Source organism: Glycine soja, chromosome 12 (assembly GCF_004193775.1).
Source record: "Glycine soja cultivar W05 chromosome 12, ASM419377v2, whole genome shotgun sequence".
Classification (NCBI taxonomy): domain Eukaryota; kingdom Viridiplantae; phylum Streptophyta; class Magnoliopsida; order Fabales; family Fabaceae; genus Glycine; species Glycine soja.
In genome coordinates this window covers 20,790,945-20,812,100 of record NC_041013.1, presented here as the reverse complement: position 1 = coordinate 20,812,100, position 21,156 = coordinate 20,790,945, and the positions used below count along the sequence as shown (strand labels likewise).

Below are 21,156 nucleotides of genomic sequence, written 5' to 3'. Positions count from 1 at the left end.
GATTGGCACTGAGCCAAAATTCACTTACTCGCGCTAAGCACGACATTGAGGTCAGGAAGTCCTTTTTAAGCCTGATTTGCGCATAATGAAATGAGGTCTAAAAGGGGTCTAAAAGGAGGTCTGAATAGACTACGAAGAAAGCCATAAGAGACGAAAAAAGACGCACAAAATAGAGTAAGGAGCCAAGTTTTGACCTTTGAGGGAGATTTTTGAGTGATTGTGAGGTTCCTAGAGGTGGAGGAGACATCCCCACTCATTTGTAAGCAAACAATTTCTCTTGATTCCTCTTCTTTATTGTAAAAGGAACTTCCTTGCTATGGAAGGATAAAAACCCTCAATTGGGGATTCTTACTGAGTATTTGATGTAAATTCGTTCACTATCTAATTAAGGTTATTTTATGTGTTCATTGCTTCTATCAGTGCTTTATTATTGCATGCTTGTAGCTTGATCACCCATTTGTGAGTACTGTTAGGGAACTCTAGCATTGAAAGATGTATTGTTTCCTCAGAACTTCATAGAGTATGATTAGGTTACCGTATGTCTGGACACGGAGTGCGGTGATTTAATTAGAATTAGGCTAAACTCGCGAGACATCAGTGTTTAGTACTTGAGCCCTCAGCATAGAACACAAAAGCATCTTTAATTAGAGAAACATCCTTAATTGCATCAATTTGCTCAGTGAGAGGACCCAATGCCTTTAGATATATGTTTTCGCACTTACTTGCTCACATTTATTGTTTTGTAATTAGAATAGAACATACTTTTACTTTCGTTCAAAATCATGATTTCTGTTTGCAAATGCCTCCTTATTGAACAAACCTTTATCAAATAAACTTGTTCCCTAAGTTCGATACTCGGTTCACACCATTTTAATTATTCACTTGACGACCTGGTGCACTTGTCGGTAGATTTCGCATCCACACTGTCATACCCTAATTTCGTTTGGGGGTACTTGCGATCGGCTTTCAAACCTTGTTTTCTCCCTTCGGAACCCTCAAAACAAGAATTGTTGCATAATCCGTAAAGTTTCACGATATTCCAGAAGTCAAAACAAGCATTGTTGCATAATCCGTAAAGTTTCACAACATTCCGAAAGTCAAAACAAGCATTGTTGCGTAATCCGTAAAGTTCCGCAACTTTCCAGAAGTCAAAACATGCGTTGTTGCATAGTCCATAGAGTTTTGCGATGTTTCAGAAGGAAAATAGGTATCGTTGTGTAATCCGTAAAGTTCCGCAACGTTTCAGAAAGAAATCGATAAAAAAAAACACAAAGAGGGTATATTTAGTAAATAGGGGGTGTAAATAGTAATCTGGCCCACTTGGGCCTTCCTGAATCTTCCAAAAATGGGCGATGGCTTCTGGTGGAAGCAACCCAGCTCGGCTGGGCAAGCAGGGCGGCAACCACCTTCCCCTTTTCTCCTATAAATAGGGGAAGGGGGGAAGAGTAAATGGGTTGAGCCCTTTTGGTATTGAGGAATCACTCGAAATTTGTGAGAAAAATTGTTTCCGTGGAAAGAAATCGAAGCTGAGGCGCTTCCATAATGCTTCTGAGACGTTTCCATAAGCGATTTTGTGGAGATTCTTCACCGTTCTTCATCATTGTTCACCGTTCTTGGTTCGTTCTTCGGTCTTCAACCGGTAAGTTCCCGAAATCGAATCTTTCAATTCATCCAATGCACCCTTAGTGGTCCCTACTTGTTTTGTGTACTTTCACATTCATTTCTTTCACTTTCGGTTTTCTTTTCTTCCATTTTTAACGAGCTTTAACCGATCGTTTAAGTAATTATCTCGCCTAATAAATGATAACATGAATTTCAACCGATCATTTGTATTGTAATTTCGTTTAATCACTGTTAAAACACAATCTAACCGATCGTTCGCTCTGTAACCTCGGTTAAACCAAAAAAAGGCAAAATAATAATATAATAATCAAAATATCTTGAAAAAAATAATAATAAAATAATCAAAATATCTTTGAATAAAATAATCAAAAAAATCAATCGGACATTTTTTCTTTGAAAATTTCCTTGAATGAATTGACTAATAACCAAAGTAAAACTAAGGCTAAAATCAACTCACAAATCAAGCTTTGTCCATAAAAGTCACTTAAATCCGTTTTAAGGTCCAACGCCTTAAACGATCCAATTTGCTTTTATCGGTTAACATGGACCGTTTAAAAGCATAAAATCAACATATAAACTTTACCGCTTTTGCAAAGAACTACGTAGGTTGTAACAGCTGTAACTTTCCGTAACTTTTAATAAGTAAATAAGAAATTAATAAATTAATAAATAAGTAAAAAAAATTATTAGGTCGTAAATTCCCACTATATAAGCCAAATGTTAACCTAGAGCAGTTTTTTAGAAAACACATTATGTTCCTTTCTTCTTTTCTGACGCACAAGAACTCTAACAGAGCAACCAGAGGAGAAACTCTAGAGAGCACCAGAGACGTCACAATTGCTAACAGAGAACATTTAAGCAACTACATCGAGGTAAGGGATGAGTTACTCACGCTTGGGGATTAGAATGAACATGTGTAGGGATCCCTAGATGATCAATTTTTGGATTATTTTGGGGTGTTTATGAATTTTAATTATGTTTTCATGTTTAATCGCGGACTGAGTGTATTTGATGAATCAATTGGTGTTCTATTGCGAGTTTGTTGTAGAATTGATGTGTTCCTGTGTTAGGTGTGTACCTTAGGAATTAGAATTCTTTATAATTAGCATAAAAATTGTGTGGTGGTGATTTTGTTTATACCAGATATGTTGGCCTTTCAATCTTGTTCTTTTTTTTATTTTTTTTTCATACCGCAGTGTATACGTGTACATATATATTGATACCTTTTTTTCTTTTCTTTTTTTTACAAACTTTATATTTTATTTCACGTGGGTGATTTTTCGTCATGAAATTCATGTGTAGGGATTGTTGGATAATTGAATTGGCTAAAATCGTCTAAAAAAATTAACTAAAGTTGTATTCACATTGTAATTAGTTGAGGAATGTTTAGAATATAGGTATACATGTTGTTCATATAAATCAATATGAGTATATATTTTATTGTTATATATAATTTGTATTTACTTAATGATATGTTTGATATTATTGTGATTATTTTATATTAATATATACTTAATACATTTGATATATATATATATATATATATGTGTGTGTGTGTGTGTGTGTGTGTGTGTGTGAGTGTGTGTGTGTGTGTGTGTGTGTGTGTTTCACGTGTATTTTTATAGTTATTTGTTTATAAATCTTGAAGTTAAATATTTAATTGTTGAGTATATTTTGTAATTAGTTAAAGTGTGAAATGTTAAACTGTAGACATGAAATATGGTTGTGAATGAGTGTGTGATTGATATTTGTAGTGATACTACTTGTCTTGTGAGTTATGAGTTATACAGTAACCCGACCAGTGTTTACCTTGAGAGAACTTTTATGCGCAATGTTAAAGGAAATTGTAGGATTCCTAGTTAGGATCCTGAAGGGTTAAATTGTAGCGCAATTTGTTCAATATCTTTGAAATATAAGAGTGAGGTCGTGGGTATTATATAACTCATAAACAGTGTCTGCGTGCAAAAAAAATATATATTTTAGGGGTTGGACCTGAATCAGGAAGGTGAGGCCCAAACGGATTCTTCGGAGTCTAGGCCTTGGGGGTAAAGATACTCGGTTTGAGTGCTCCTTTAAGCCCATGTTGATCCCATGTGGTTGGGGCATTCTCGCAAAACAGAGTAACCCTGACTGGTCACCTTATGATGTTACTTAGTGAGAGTGACCGAGTATACCCATTGTGTGGTGTGCTTTGCCATGTACTCTTGAGCGCCCCAGTGTTATTTTTCACTGACATGGTACCACATTGCATATAGGCTTGAGTCTTAGTATAATTGTTGCATAACGCTTGTGTTTGAATTTCATTGAGTTGACAAATGTGGTTGATGTTATTTTATGGAGTATGCGAACTTGAATGGGTGTGAATAATGTGTTCGATGTTGTGCGGTAATGTTATTTATATAAAGTCAGCTTTAAGTATTATATGTTTCACATGCTCTAATATTTTATTATATACGAATGTGATAACTTACTCCCAGTGTGTGTTTGTGTTTGGCCTGATTGCCACTTTGTTTCAGGTGAGCCTTCATATGATGAGTCACATGCTAGAGATGGAGAGACTTAGTCTATGATAGGGATATGCTCTGATAAGTATGACATTGGGGCATAGGATTTTACTTCGCTTATTATGATTTTCGCATGTTATGATTTATTGAATGATATAATTGCGTTATACTTTTCTATTTTAGTTTTTTTTATTATTTATTTAGAGTGGACGGCCTTGTTTTGAGCCGGGATAATTTTATATTTTATTCAAAAAAAAAATTCTATTATGTTTTCACTAAGTGGATGTGAACCTTTTATCCTTTTGAATTGATTTAAATTAAATGTGTTTAGAAACAAAATTATTAATTAATTTTGCATGTTTTTTTCTCCTTGTATTATTATGTGTTTATAAACTTAATAATAAATTTTATATGATTTATTTAGTTACTTATTTATATTTGTGAGGGTAGAAGGTGTCACATTGGTCTAATTTCCTCATCGCAATTGAGGATACGTAGGAGCACAAGCTCCGCTTTTGTCGACCACCCCAGGAGATCGTTAATGGTCCAACGCCTTAATGTTTCTCTACTTTCAAAAACCAAGAGATCGTTAATGGTCCAATGCCTTAACGTTTCTCTCCTTTCAAAATCAAAATATCGTTTAATGGTCCAACACCTTAAATGACCTTTTGTTCGGTTAAAATATATCTTGCGAAAAAAGATAAAACAACTTAACCAACGTTTAGTTCTCAAAGAATTACGTAGGTCTGATTTCCTCATCGCAATTGAGGATACGTAGGAGCGAGGAAAACACCATTTTCGACCACAAAAAGATAAAAAAATTTACAAAAAAAACCCATAAAAAGCTAAAAAACATAAAAAAGGAAGAAAAACATAAAAATATAAAAAGGGAAATACGTAGTTTTTGAAGTCATATTTGCACACTTGATTGAAGGTTGTCGTCCCTTGTGACGGACGCGTGGGGTGCTAATACCTTCCCCGTGCGTAAGAACAACTCTTGAACCTTTCACAATTAAAGTTCATAGACCACACGTTCTGGTTTTTCCGACGTTTTCGTCGAATAAACGTTGGTGGCGACTCCACACGCCTTCCTCCCTTGATTATTTGAGGATATTGCCATGCTGTGTACATCCCTCTATTTTGCTTTTGTGCATCTGCATCATGTCGTCTCGCATGCGTTGTATGTTGGTCTCGTCTTTTGTCACAGGAAGCCGGAAGGTCCATATCACCTTCTTAACTGCACACATAGGGCACTGCGCCCCCGAATGCGCAAGTAAGAAGAGATGATTTTCCGGGCTCTCGTGTCTGTAAATGCATTCATATCATGCATCGCATAAGCATTTCTTCATGGCATTGTAATGGATGCATCATTCCTGCATTTGTCACTTATCATTTCATGCATTGCATTTTGCATAAGTCATTTCATCACCATGCATCTGCATCTAACATGCTTTCTGCATACCTTTTATTATCATGTTTACTCATGCTTGATCCTTGCATTTTCCTCTGCAAAACAAAAACAAAAAAATGAAGCGTGAAAATTCACACTGCATTCTTAGTTGCATGTGTTAGGTACCATGAGCCAACCATGTTGGGATCATAAACCCATTTCTAAAAAAAACAACAAAACAAAATGATTGAGCATGGTACCTAATTCGTGGTTAACTAGGAAATGATGTTTCTTCGGGCATCTCAATCTCATAATTACATTTTCCATGCATAGCATACGTATTCCTGAGTCTTTCATCTCTATGAGATGTTGTCGAAGTATTGGCGATCAAAATTGCCATTCCTTGGGTTATGGGGTTGAACCAAGCTCATGCTTTTGCGAAATGGTTCATCAAGTCAAGTTGAAGTATGGAAGTAACCATCTTGCAAAAAATTGGGGCAAAAGATGGATCGAGTTACATCGCTGCTACATCTACTACCAAACACATTTAGGACTGTTGATGTCTTTGTTACTTCCAGTTTCACCTTGACAAAGATGTCATGGACCATGTTGAAAATCTAAATTGATTCAACCCCATGTCATGCGTAAAAATTCACAATACCTCAATTGTGCATTATTCGCATACATCCATGCTTTTCATTGATTGCATTGCTCATTGCATTCTTTCCTTGAAAAAAAAACAAACTTAATCATTGTTATCAAAAGTAAAGAACACGCTTTACGGCGCCCTTACCAAACTCATGATGAGCAGGTGCAAGAGTAGATGAAGGCCGACACGAAGGCCTTGAAAGAGAAAATAGCCACAATGATGGAGGCCATGATGAGCATAAAGGAGATAATGGAAGTCAATGCAGCTGCAATAGCCGCTACCAGCATCATTGCTGAGGTGGACTTGACCCCCCCTCCCCCCCATATGGCCTCAACCAAATAAATCATCCAACCTCAGATATGGTAGGTCTGGAAGGCAAAGAGTTGGGAGGTACGGGCGACCCTCATTTAGTGTGAAAAACAAGCATGCCTTCCCACCATATGGCTTGCCTCCCAACTATACACCACCCAATGTGGCATACACTCCCAGTGAGGATGTCAATAACTCCGCTCCCATACTCATTGAAAGTTGACAACCTCAAACTGATCATGCACATGTCTCTCAAACCATGGGGGAGACACATGAAATTCCCCACCACAATCTAGCCGACTTCGAGCCTTGCCTCGGATATGCCACTGAAGGGCAAGCAGTTGGTGGTATACCCCTGCAAAACACTTTTGAGGGGCCTTAATTTCGCCCCCAACCACAACCCTTCTATGGAAAAATGGTGGGTTACACACCTTCAAGCTTTGTGGATTTGGTCTTCATCGGCAAAAGGATCAAAGTGGGTCTGGAAAAAGGCAAATATGATCATCCTGCTTTGATGAATGCGAAAATTGAGGTAAATGAAAAGGATGAGAATGAGGGAGAAACCCTTGCTATGACTGCCATTCCTACACGGTCAAATTTCCCATCAGCCCAACAATGTCATTACTCAGCCAATAACAGTCCCTCTCACCCAATCATCCATAAAAGTCATCCCCAAATCAGCCACAAGACTTGCCTGCTTACCACACGCCCAATGCCCAAACACCACCTTTGGCGCAAACCAAAAAGGAATTTTGCAGCAAAAAGCCTGTAGGATTCACCCCAAATTCCAGTGTCATATGCTAACTTGCTCCCATATCTACTTTATAATGCAATGGTAGCCATAACCCCTGCCAGGGTTCCTCAATCTCCATTTTTCCGAGGATACGACTCGAATGCAACATGTGCATATCATGGAGGAGTTATGGGACATTCCATTGAGCACTGTATGACCTTGAAGAGTAAAGTGCAAAGTCTAATTAATGAAGGCTGGCTGAAATTTTAGGAGAATCACTTGTGAATCCTAACATTGACAAGCGACACCACACATGGGGCAATTTTGAAAGTTGACATCTTTGTCCCTCATCTTTGCTTCCACTGGAATGTGGGTGCAAGCCATTGGTTTGTTTGCTCAAGCGACCTGCGCTCCTGAGTTTGGACTTCTAAGACCGTTCAATCAGAAATTACTCGTGCTACACATTTGGTGAGGATGTCGTAAACAATGAGTAAAGCATAAAAGTTCAAAAGGAAAAAGAAAAAAAGCATTTGATTGACTGTGTTTTCAAGTAAAAATATAGACATTCATGTGACCTCATTTTATCATTCCTGAAAGTTTTACTTTTTGAGAGAGAAGTGAGTTATCAAGAATAGGAGTCATTTGACTTAATCTGTCAACTGAAAAATCCTTCAACTATTTCTCGTCCTTGAAAATCCTTTTTGAGAATCAACCGCTTCTTTCATTCTTCCTTGCTACAAGGTTGTGAAAACAAAACAACGATGGATACCTCAGAGCCAACACTGGGGCAATGAAAGGCACCATTGGTGAGCCTCAGGCAAACCTAGGGGCAGGTCAAAAGTTCTCACCCGTCGATGTTTTTAAACAAAAAAATGGGGAGTCACAAACCCTGGGATTTCAATGGATTGATTAAATGGCTCCATCGCTGTCAGTCCAAAATTGTCGAGTGAGTAAATCAAACAGGACATACACTCTGAGAGAGTTCTTGAAGAGATATGCAAAAGATAGGATGAGACTGCATGAATTATCACCTCTTTTAAAAATCAAATCAAATCAAAATCACAAAATAGGGAAAGAATGTCATGAACATTGTACAAATTTCCATGACATTGCATTGTTGCATACGAAATCTGCATTTACCGTATTTCAAGACAAAGGTTGCATGCATCTGCATCCCTAAAAATCATGTTAACTGCATAGATTTCCTACATCTAATGCCACTCTTTTGAATTTGGGATGACCGTGCCTCTCAATGAGTCAATCTCTTGCTTTCTCATAAGGGTGAACCCTTGGGTACTAGTATCTATTGCCTTTAGAGGGCTACACTCCCTCGCCTTCAGAGGGTAGCACACCCCTGCCTTCAGAGGGCTGGATGCCCTCGACTTTAGAGGACAACACATCCTCGACTTTAGAGGGCTATACGCCCTCGCCTTCAGAGGGCTACAGGTTCTCACCTTCAGAGGGCTACATGTCCTCGCCTTCAGAGGACTACACGTCCTCGTCTTTAGAGGGCTACACGCCCTCGCCTTTAGAGGACTACACGTCCTTACCTTCAGAGGACTACACGTCCTCACCTTCAGAGGGCTACACGCCCTTGCCTTTAAAGGACTACACGTCCTCCCCTTCAAAGGACTACATGTCCTCGCCTTCAGTGGACTACACGTCCTTGCCTTTAGAGGGCTACACGCCCTCGCCTTCAGAGGACTACACGTCCTCGCCTTCAGAGGACTACACGTCCTCGCCTTCAGAGGGCTGCACGCCCTCTACTTTAGAGGACTACACGCCCTCACCGTCAAAGGACTACACGTCCTCGCCTTTAGAGGACTACACCTCCTCGCCTTTAGAGGGCTGCATGTCTTCGCTTTTAGAGGGCTCCACATCTGCACCTTCAGAGAACTCAAGGTCCTCCACCCTTAATGCTTAATCGAGGCTTGCGCTCCTGGGTGAGGGGCTAGTAGTTTGCTTTTATTAGTTCCTGGGCCACCCCCTGATATTGGAGGAGGGCCAACTATGCGAGCACAACCAGAAGAGGAGGCTATTGCGCAGCTACTCTGCATATCGGGGCAAGATTTTGCCCGGGCCGCTGCAAAGAGACGAGTGCGGATCATGCGCACCAACATGACCACTCTTGCACAGATTGGATGACGTTGCTACTTAGCAACATTCTGCCTAGCGACCACAATGCCGATCTCCCCGTGTGGAAGTATCAGTTGGTCTGTGCCATCACGACATAGGTAAGTATGCATGTGGCTCAACTGATTTCTGATGCCATTTACTATTTACAGGGATCGTGCCCCCTACAAGGAGTCCCTTGGACCTGGAGAAGTCCAACAGGGCCCAAGGGTTCCCGGCTCTGATCATCAGGCCCCCATTAATCGGGCTTTCATCGAGAAGTATTGTGCCCCCAGGCAGGCACAGGGTGAGGCACCACAACATATTGGGGATGGCCAACAGCGGGCAACAGACGCACCACCAACACCTCCAGGGTCCACCTCAGCTCATTTACAAAGGCTATAGTGTTGCCTACGACATGTGGTCGACCAGTAGGTGACCAACCACCCGGGCAGGTACGAGCAGGTACTGGGCCCATGAACGACAAATCATCATCACGCGTCCGGCTCAAGACGTTAAAGAAGCACTACTAGGAGGTAACCTAGAATTGGCTGTGAAGAAGCTCCCCGTGAAGAGGTCCAGGAAGGGCACCATTGAAGAGGGTTCCAGTGCAACCCCGCAAGCCGACACAAGCTTCAACAAAGACAGAGGTAGCTGAGGGATGGTCATTCCTCAGACAGAGACAGAGGTAGCTGAGGGATGATGAATTTCCGGATTTCCTTGGAGGAGGCGGAGCCATACGACCGGAATCGCCAAACTTGTGATTTATCCTTCATTATTGCTTTCAGTTATTTTGTTTGTTTCCATTGTGATCTGACATTATCTGCTTCCAATTTTTATGTCCATTGTGATTGAACTGCACATACAGTTTTCCGTTGCATTGTGAGTAATTTATCGCTTTTGGCATATGGTCGTACTTACTTTACGATGATTTGTCTGAAATTCAAAAATGTATGTGTGTCTGGTGTACTTTCATTCACACGCCTTTTTTCAATAAAATATAATCTCGGGTATCAACCGTGCCTAGGTTACGAGCTATTTTTAATCATTTGAAAAATGGCCAAAACAAAAAAAAAACAAGAAAAAAATATATTTTTTGACTAAAAAGCCAAGACGCTTTCGAAAAGAAATAAACTCCAGCTCTTTCTTTGAAAAAGATTCACCAATCAAAACACAAAAGAGTTTTTGTTGAAAAAATGTGTATACACCTGAAGGGTGAATGCTGTGAAAATTTTTCCGAACACCCAAAATGGGCTTGAATGAATGCATGAATTAATGAAAGAGCATGTTTTGGAAACACTGGGTTGACTTAAATAGGAAAAATGAATTGTAAGCCCTAGTGTCACATGACCGCAAAACTTGATGCTTGAGTGTCCACATAGGTGCATGCATGACCAGTTTTGCATAAAATCTTTGAATCATCATTGTTGCACGTGTGTCATGGAAATAATGTGGGACATTCCTTTATCCCTGAACCGCCGACCAAACCAACACCCTAACATATATCATGTCCAGCCATTCTACAAGCTTTGAGCCAAAAACCCAACTCGCCCTAAACCTTGACCTGGGATGAGAATCTCCATCCTCGCCCTCAGAAGAAAACAAAAAAATGAAAAGAAAGTTCCCGATCAAAGATCGAAAGAAAACAAAAGGAAAAAAGAAAGTTCCCGACCAAAGATCGGAAGAAAACAAAAAGAAAATATACAGAAAGGTCTTCGGACCAGGCAACATCTGAACAGAACATAACTGTCACCAGCAAACAAGAAAAGAAAGGAAACCACAATTTGAAGTGGTCCTCTCCCTTTGATTACCAACCAAAATCTCATGCACTGGCAACTTTCTCGTTCCGCACTAAACAAAAACAGAAAGGGAAAGGCCAAAACACTCAGAGCCAAATTTCCCACCAAAAACACTATTCCCAAAAAGTCCTATTGATCCGTGATCACATGTGTAATCTTTGATTTGATAGGAAATGGCTTGCAAATTCAAGTCATGACATATCTATGGTTTGGAATTAGGATGAAACACTTGCCTGTGTGAGGTTTATACACCGTGAGTGATTTTCTTCTGTTTTTGTCGGACCCAGTGTTTCCTCCAAATGATTATTTATGAGTGGAACACAAGCACCCTAAATCTCATTTGCGGTTATGAGAAAATTCTATCAGCATGTTTCCTTCCCCGATAGACACATTATTTTTTCTTTAGAATATATGTTGCTTTGATTGGTTGGGAGTTTGTTCTCTCTACTAAAGCATGTTCTCATTTTAGTGAAAGAACATCGAGGATACGTTAGTTTCACCATTGTCATCTGGAGATGTCGAGTCCGATGACATGCGGACACACCTTATGGTTATCCTCACCTTTTGTTAGCTAGAGGCAAGCGAGCCTGTTGACATGAAGAGACCAATGTGGTCATCTGCACCTTTCCCGGAGATGTCAGTGTCTTCCAGCCGAGACCGCGAAAAAATCTTAATTCTATTATCGTGACTCGAGGGTCTGATAGCATGTGGAGGTACCTCATGGTTATCTGCACCTTCCTCATCCAGAGACGACAAGTCCGATGACGCACGGAGACAACATATGGTCGCCTGCACCCTTCCTATCCGAAAACTATCAAAGTCCCGTTTATCATCCAGAGACGAACAAGTCTGATGATATCGGGATGATGATGGTTGTCCATTTCTAATCATTTTGAAGATTTTTGCAGATTTTACCTTTGTCATCTAGAGACGTTCAAGTCTGATGACACGCAAGACTCGTCTATGCTAACCAGAGACAATCAAGTTCGATAGCATGTGGAGACATCATGGCTATCCAGTTTTATCACTTTCAAGGCACTGAAGTTTTACTGATGCTCCTAATGCCTTTTCTGTTCTTTCTGATTGACAGGTTTCGCTGGTTGGGCTATTGATCGGCCGAATGAGGTTCCACTCGAATGAAATTAGCGTCTTATCTTTACTTCCCTTTTATCTCCAATAAAAGATAAGTAAAGAGGGGCAACTGTCAAATCCTAATTTCGTCCGGGGGGTACATGCGGTTGGCTTTCAAACCTTGTTTGCTCCCTTCGGAACCCTTAAAACAAGCATTGTTGTGTAATCCGTAAAGGTTTCCAATATTCCATAAGTCAAAACAAGCATTGTTGCATAATCTGTAAAGTTTCGCAACATTCCGTAAGTCAAAACAAACATTGTTGCGTAATCCATAAAGTTTCGCAACTTTCCAGAAGTCAAAACAAGCATTGTTGTGTAATCCGTAATCTGTGAAGTTCTGCAACGTTTCGGAAAGAAATCGATAAAAAAAAAAAAAACCAAAAGGGGGGTGTAAATAGTAATCTGGCCCACTTGGGCCTTCCTGAATCTTCCAAAAATGGGCAGTGGCTTCTGGTGGAAGCAACCCAGCTCGCTTGGGCGAGCTGGGCGGCAACCACCTCCCCCTTTTCTCCTATAAATAGGGGAAGGGGGGCAGAGTAAATGGGTTCAGCCCTTCTGGTATTGAAGAATCACTCGAAATTAGTGAGAAAAATTGTTCTCTTGGAAAAAAATTCAAGTCGAGGCGCTTCCGTAACGCTTCTAAGACGTTTCCATATGGGATTTCGTGGAGATTCTTCACCGTTCTTCATCGTTCTTCACTGTTCTTCATTTGTTCTTCGTCGTTCTTTGGCCTTCAACCGGTAAGTTCCCGAAATCAAATCTTTCAATTCATTCTATGCACCCTTAGTGGTCCTTACTTGTTTTATGTATTTTCACTTTCATTTCGTTCACTTTCGATTTTCTTTTCTTTCATTTTTAACGAGCTTTAACCGATTGTTTAAGCCGTTATCTCGCCTAATAAATGATAAAATGAATTTCAACTGATCATTTACATTGTAATTTCGTTTAATCACTGTTAAAAGAAAATCTAACCGATCGTTCGCTCTGTAAGCTCGGTTAAACCAAAAAGGCAAAATAATATTAAATAATCAAAATATCTTGAAAAAAATAATAATGAAATAATCAAAATATCTTCGAATAAAATAATCAAAAAAATCAATCGGAAGTTTTTTCTTTGAAAGTTTCCTTGAATGAATTGACTAATAACCAAAGTGAAACTAAAGCTAAAATCAACTCACAAATCAAGCTTTGTCCGCAAAAGTCACTTAAAACCATTTTAAGGTCCAACGCCTTAAACAGTCCTCTTTGCTTTTATCGGTTAACATGGACCGTTCAAAAGCACAAAATCAACACATAAACTTTACTACTTTTGCAAGAACTACGTAAATCGGATTTCCTCATCGTAATTGAGGATACGTAGGAGCAAAAGTCTTGCTTTTGTCGACCACCCCAGGAGATCGTTAATGGTCCAACGCCTTAACGTTTCTCTACTTTCAAAAACCAAGAGATCGTTAATGGCCCAACGTCTTAACGTTTCTCCCCTTTCAAAAACAAGAGATCATTAATGGTCCAAAGCCTTAATGTTTCTCTCTTTTCAAAATCAAAAGATCGTTTAATGGTCCAACGCCTTAAATGACCTTTTGTTCGGTTAAAATATATCTTGGAAAAAAAGATAAAAACAACTTAACCAACATTTAGTTCTCAAAGAACTACGTAGGTCTGATTTTCTCATCGCAATTGAGGATACGTAGGAGTGAGAAAACACCCTTGTCGACCATAAAAAGATAAAAAAAATACAAAAAAAACCCATAAAAAGATAAAAAAAAACATAAAAAAGGAAGAAAAACATAAAAAATATAAAAAGGGAAAATACGTAGTTTTTGAAGTCATATTTGCACACTTGATTGAAGGTTGTCGTCCCTTGTGATGGACGCGTGGAGTGCTAATACCTTCCCCTTGCATAAGAACAACTCTCGAACCTTTCACAATTAAAGTTCGTAGACCACATGTTCCGATTTTTCCGACATTTTCCTTGAATAATCATTGGTGGTGACTCCGCGCGCCTTCCTCCCTTAGAAGACACACTCGTGAGCCCCGCGTCACCCTCCCGCCGAATGGTAGGTTGCGACACACACAAACAAGTAGTATCCCAAAGAGCAAACAACTATCTGGATAGTTAGCCAAAATATTCAAACCCTTGGTGCAAAATGAGATGCAACAATCCAAGGAATTAAAGGCAAAAAAAAAGGTACCTATTGGTGAGAATTGTGCTTCGTCTGTGCCTAGAAATCCAGAAGTGACAAATCAAGTAATTAATATTGATTCCCCACACATATCTAGGCCAATTTAGGCAGGATCAATCCCATTGTTGCATTCGAATATGGCTTTCATGTCTACATGGCAGACAACTCCATCAAATATGGCATCGACAGACATGTTTAACATAATCCAGCAAATTGGCAGTCAAATGGGGTTTAGCCCTAGACCCTTGGTAGCCAATACCAATTATATGCCCATCAATATTAATAACATGTTTGTTGCTACCCTTGGAAGGAAACCAAGCGCAAATGATAATGCTAATCGAGTTGTCTTGCATAGGTAGGTTTAGCTAAAAAGCCTTTAAATGTTGTCGGTCCAATTGGTTTGTCAAATGTGACTTTGCTTGTATCGCTTTCTGGGGGGATCAATTAGATCATAAACAGAGGAGAACCCTCATATATCAATAATGATGCTAGTCTGCGCCAAATTTTGTGGGTCGTATTGGTTACCGGCCACTAAGGTTTACCACGATGCCTCTAATTGATCTAGAATTTCTAGCCAAAAGCATGATTAATTATTTTGGCATTCAACTTAAACCAATGGAGAGGAGCATATACAAGAAACCATATTCATAATGGGCAAAACGTATGACGCCTCTATCGGAAAGGTGTACAACATCAAATTTCTCCACTTTTTTTTTGGTAAAGACAACAACAAATTAACTTTGGAGGATATAGGCTGATTTACTGCTTATAGTGGTGAAGCAGGTCAGAATAAGTTTCATGAGCTGCAACTTGTTAGAACTGGATGATCCATCACTGGATGATCCACTCATTCCTTAGTTCTGATTAACATAAAGATATAAATTTTTTATAACTAATGATTTGTAAGTATACAAAATGTATCATTGAATCAAATGTGACAAGACTTCTCTAGCCATACATAGTCATTATCATAGTTCATTATCATTTACTGGAATCTTCCTTGTATTTAGTCATGGTCGTTGTCCATTTGTTTATTATGCTTAAAAATGAATCCCATGTATTACATAAGTGTGATCAAATTATTCCACTAACTATTATAAATATTCGTCTATATGTGAAGAATAATATGCGTTATAATATTACCTTTCCTTTTATAAACCATTAACATTTGAAATTAAAATGTATAGGATAGATTTAAAAATAGTTGATCCATAATCATTCTTGTGGCGCTCTCTACCCCTTACATATATGTATTAATAATAAAAGGAATCAGAAATCATAATTAATTAAAAGTTTTTAAAACATATTTAAATAAAAGCCTTGCAAAAGGGTAAAAGGCTCACATTCACTTTTCTAACATCATAATAAAACTTGTCCAAATAAATAATAAATCATCTCAACTCAAAACAAGGTCATCCAAGACTTCATGCAATTAATATAGAAACATATACCACAATGTCACATCCTATCATAGCATTGTGTTCCCCAATCCTCTAGCATGAGGTTCTTAATAGTCATCCACCTAACCATTTGTTCCCACGAGCACAAGGGTTGAGATCATCACAAGATCCAAACACAAATAGCACGCGGAGACTGAATTATCATATTCCTAGCTAATAGAGAGAAATGAGATAACATAGATATACATATCATATAAATGAAATACAACTTACTTAAACATAACTCACTTCATTTTACCATTTTGTCGCGTAACATTATATCACAACACAACATGTCTCATTCATTTCCATAACATTCACGTATTCAATTATCTATAAGTTATTATTATCTACTAGCTACTATCTACACTAGTTATTATTTACAAGCTATTAATTATGTACAAGGGTTCTTACACTACCATAACAACCCCTACAAACTAGAACCAGCAGCTCCCACTCCATTTTATAAGTATGAGGTTCTAGCTCACCCTTTTATCTCTCATTCTCATCTAATTCATATACTTGAGCGTTAGGGTCCTTTGTTTTGCAAGATCCCCCTCTTGTCCTCCTAACAGAGGATTCTTTCAGTCCAACATACAAGATCATGGAGCCCACTTTGATCATGTCTTCATTGACGTCGATCAGTTCCAAATTTTGATAAATACAAATAGAGTTGTTATATATACCTGCATGAAGAAGCTACTGCTAAGGTGGAAAAGATATACTATATATCATCATTATTTAAGCCAAAAAGTAAAAAACAAATGTATTCATTTCACGTGTCGCACTACGAAATAGGATGTGGCTTCAATATAAAGAAACTTCACAATTACGAAAGTAACATAAAGTGTCATGTATCTTTATGCTCTCCTTTATTGATAGAGACAGCGAAAAACAATCATAAAAATACAAACTTAATGGGAACACGCTCGCAATATATCGACTGCCGAAAATTTAAATATTTCAGTTAAATTTTAATTTAGTGTACATTCGAAAAACCTAATTAAATGTTGTCGTATGTATATAAATCTAAATGTTCTGTCTATATGCAATTAAAAAGTAAATTGTTCAGTCTATATATATGTAACACTTACACTCAAGCACACCTCAAACCTCAAACTAGACAGTAATAATGAAAGTTAATTCAATTCAAATTGCCTTTTCTTGCATACACACTAAGGTTGTTTTATGATTGATCCAGCATACTTTTATACGGCCAGAATAAACCTGTCAGTGCCTATGGTTGCAGCATTTGTTTTGTACGCAATTATTCATGTTGTTCTACGCCTACATTCGTGATATACGGTATAGGTTTGAATTTAATACAAGTTTTCATTATTTTAAAAAATTAGACTTGTTTTCTCAAGTAATACTTTAAATCTCATCTTTATGTGTCGACTACAGAGTAAAATTCAATAATCCCTTTTATGATAAACTGATAATATTAATTCAACACATGATCTCTGAACTTAAAAAAAAAAACATAAAATTATTTTTCGTATAACACATTACTTATAATCGCCGCATCATTTCAAATACTGATATAGATAGAGCCATAGGGGTGTGTGAGAAAGAAAGAGAAAAGAGAAATATATAAACCTGATAGGTGTATTTTTGGATTGCTGTGATTTGGGCTATCTGGAAGTATAGGTGTCATTTTTTCCGGCGTGATTGTTGATTCTCTATTGGTATTAGACACGATTAAAATAACATCTTGTAAGCGATTATAATGAATTCTAATTATAGGGTTTATTTTTTTCTAAGTGACATTAATTCGAGAGGTTGTATCACTCGGTTAATTTAGACGTTTATGCTTACTTTTGACTGAAACTTTCTTATAAACGATTTTAAAAAAAAAAAACTCAATTACTCGGTTGAAAATGCGTTGGGTTAAAATTCTGAAACGAAAATATGAGAAAATACTATGCCTTGGGGACAGAACAGATCCGTTGAAGTAATAAGGTTTGTGTTTTAGGTCCTCCAATAAATAAATATTTATTATTAATTTTTTTAAAATATAAAAATCACACGTATTAACAAAAAAAGAAAACTCTAAAATATAATTATTTCTTTTAAAGTAAAAATTTTCTCTTTAAATTTGATTTAGGTTATTTTCACTTGAGCCGTCATGGTGGGAAGCCTCAAAGACGCTGAAGATGGTGGAAGGATATTACGGAGATTCCAAAGAAGTGTGGGGATTGGTTTTCAGAAAGCATAAAGTAGAAGTTGGCACTGGGGAAGATGTAAGGTTCTGGAGGATTTATGGGTAGGCGATGAGAGTCTTAAAAATAAATTTGTAAGGATTTTCTGGAACTCGTGGCAAAAAGAGTGTGTAGTTAAACAGATGGGTCGGTAGGAGGGAGAGTCTTGGGAATGGGCCTTCAACTGGAGACGCCAATGGTTCTCTTGGGAGATACCACTGCATGGTTGAGGATTTTATGAGACCTGTACAAGGGTCGAGGAGAGTGAAAAGACACTTGGTTATGGTTAAGGACTAATTCCAATGACTATATTTGGTCAAGGAAGTTTATCTGTTTTTGCAGGAATTGGAGCATGCTGAAATATCTCAGGATTTCTTCAAGCAACTATGGAAGGTACCAGCACCGTCGAAAGTACTTGTCTTCGCTTGGAGGTGCGCTCATAACAGAGTGCAAACTAAGAAGGAACTTCGATGTCAACATCATATGCAGGAGACTTCCCACTTATTTTTTGCTTGTAATTTTTCCTACAAGGTTTGGATGAAATGTTATAGTTGGCTCGGAGTGAACTTGGCTCTACAGGTGGATATTAATCAACAGTTTTGGCAACATTCCATGTGGATCTAGCAAGAAATGGGAAAAAGGCTCTCTGGGTTATATGGTTGGCTGTTCTATGGTCACTATGGCTGGCAAGAAATGATATCTGCTTCAATTAATGGCTGTAAACTTCTCCCTGAACAGGTTCTGGATCTAGCAAAGATGAGACCGCGGAGCTGGTTGAAGGGTAAAATGAACTCCTTCTCTAGCTCTATGTATGAGTGGACGGTGCTACCGAACCTATGCTTGAAAGGTTTATAACTTGGAGGTTGCAATTCATATAGTAAAATTAGGACTCGCAGGTTCTAAGAAAAGAAGTCTATTATATTGGAGTACACGTATAAAAGCATAAACATAAAGAAATGATGTCACAGGCACACAGTAACAGTAGGTTTTCTCGTTGAATTACACACATATTTACGAGCTACTACAATATTCTTCTCCTTCAGCCCTTTTAACTCACGTGCACACTCAACTTTACCGAATAAATTCTTTCGTATAATACTACTCACACGCCGCATCATTTCGATTATTACTTAAGTTACTGTCTGTATATATAAACGTGCGACACTTATTTTTCCTTTTTTTTTTAACTCTCAGCTCCCTTGACATTTGGAAGGTAAAAGACAAGAAATAGCGAAGGAAACGTGGAATGGCTATCCCTTAGTTGAGTATTTTTCATACCTAACATAATCTTAAAACAAAATAATAATTATATACTATAAATATCGTACACTGCACATAAAGCAGTAAACAAGGAAATGTAGTCACAGCTAACACACAAGATTTTGTCATTGAATTACACAGATATAAAAGTTACTACAATATTCTTCTCTCTCTTGGTCAGAGTCATGGACATGTGATAATCTTGTACTATTTAGAGTCTGTCCGGATACAAAGCTAAAAGAACTTTTAAGAGCTTCCCCGTTGATGAAATTTTATATTTTCATAAGAGAAATTTTTCAGAAACTCATCTAGCTTTATCTAAATAGACCCTTGATAATTTCTTGTCTCTCACATACTCCCTCATCACTCAGAAGAATGACATTGTTATTAAAAAGAGAAACAGAAAAAGTAGGTTATAGCTAGCTAGAAGAACATTGTATTACATTAAACTACAGTACGTACACTATATGACATTAACATGATGGACCGGTTCCATACCTTGCATATCCATCAAGCACGGACTCAACCTAAACATGAGAATGCAAAACTCCATCTGGTTAAGAGCCCCATCTCCATCCAAATCACCTTCCATAAGCATGCACAACAACTCATCATCCCTCACCTCCAAACCAAGCAAGTTAGTGCTCATCTTCAAGCTCTCAAATGTTATGAGCCCCATGTTCACATCCATGAGCAACCGGAACCCGTTGCAAAGCTCCCCGATGAACCCTTCCGCGCCCAACCGCGCAATCATCGAAGGGAAGCAGTCCTCAAAGTCAAAACCATAATCTAGCTCCATGGTTGAAAACTTGAAAGCGAATATAATTGTGAAAGTGAAAGAAAGAATGTGTGGAAGCTTATGAGAGAAGAATTGTGAACAGGAGGGGTTGGCGTGAATGATAAGGTGAGGGAATTATATAAGGAGAAACGGAACATAAGCAAGGAACGAATAGGTACGGTAAATAGTTACGAGTGTGTTTTCTGTTGCGTAGCTTCTTGAGGCTTTCGTTGCGACACGACGCATCCTTTTTTCGTTGTACTGTTGAAAGAACCGTCTCCTTCGTGGAAGATGCGCTTGTTCTCTTTTAACCATCTCAAATTTAATCATAATCACAATAATATGTCATGCGCGCGTAATATCAGGACTAGTGCTACTAATTTTAGCATCCCCTGTTTCTTCTCCTCTTGTTTTAACCAGATTTGGCTTTTAGTCCATTAATTAACTAATAGTACAAACTAAAGAAAAACTTTACAAGCTAATATAAACTGGTATAAAATATTAATTTTGGTGGGCAAGAATAACTTTTCTTTAAATAATAAACTTCTCTAACTTTTATTACAAGCAAAAGAAAATTTATTAAGTAGAGAACAAAAAGGTACTTCAACCCATCTTCAAAATTCAAATAAAAGCATATTAACAACATAGCCTAATTAACAATAGAAGCTAGCTGTAAGATTTATGCGCCAATTAGAAAATCAAAACGTAAAATTTTTAGGAGGCGTTTACTTAAACTTTTATTTTCGGTTTTTATTTTCATTTTCACTTTTTAATTACAAAATTTTGTTTTTAATCTGTTTTCTGTTTCAATTTTTTTATACAAGAAACACTGAAAATAACTATTTTGTTTTGTTTTCTCTATTTTCTGTACAGTTCTTTGAAAATAGGAAGCAAACTAAAAACAAGATTACTTTTTCATAATTAATTAAAAAGTGAAAACAAAAAAAAAACAAAAAAAAACGAAAGTTTAGGTATACTCCCCTTACCTTCTCTGAAAATTAAAATAAAGAATAAACTTTAATCACTATTACAAATTTATCATTCA

The 21,156-nt window shown here is 37.8% G+C and overlaps 1 protein-coding gene across 1 annotated transcript; it reads right to left on the bottom strand.

Annotated features, from left to right (window-relative positions):
• Positions 1 to 19,431: 19,431 nt before the first annotated feature.
• Positions 19,432 to 20,247, bottom strand: LOC114379496 (calcium-binding protein KRP1-like). The gene has a single exon (XM_028338174.1). The coding sequence runs from the start codon at positions 20,130 to 20,132 to the stop codon at positions 19,797 to 19,799; it is 336 nt and encodes a 111-aa protein (XP_028193975.1). The 5' UTR covers positions 20,133 to 20,247; the 3' UTR covers positions 19,432 to 19,796.
• Between the last annotated feature and the right edge of the window lie 909 nt (positions 20,248 to 21,156).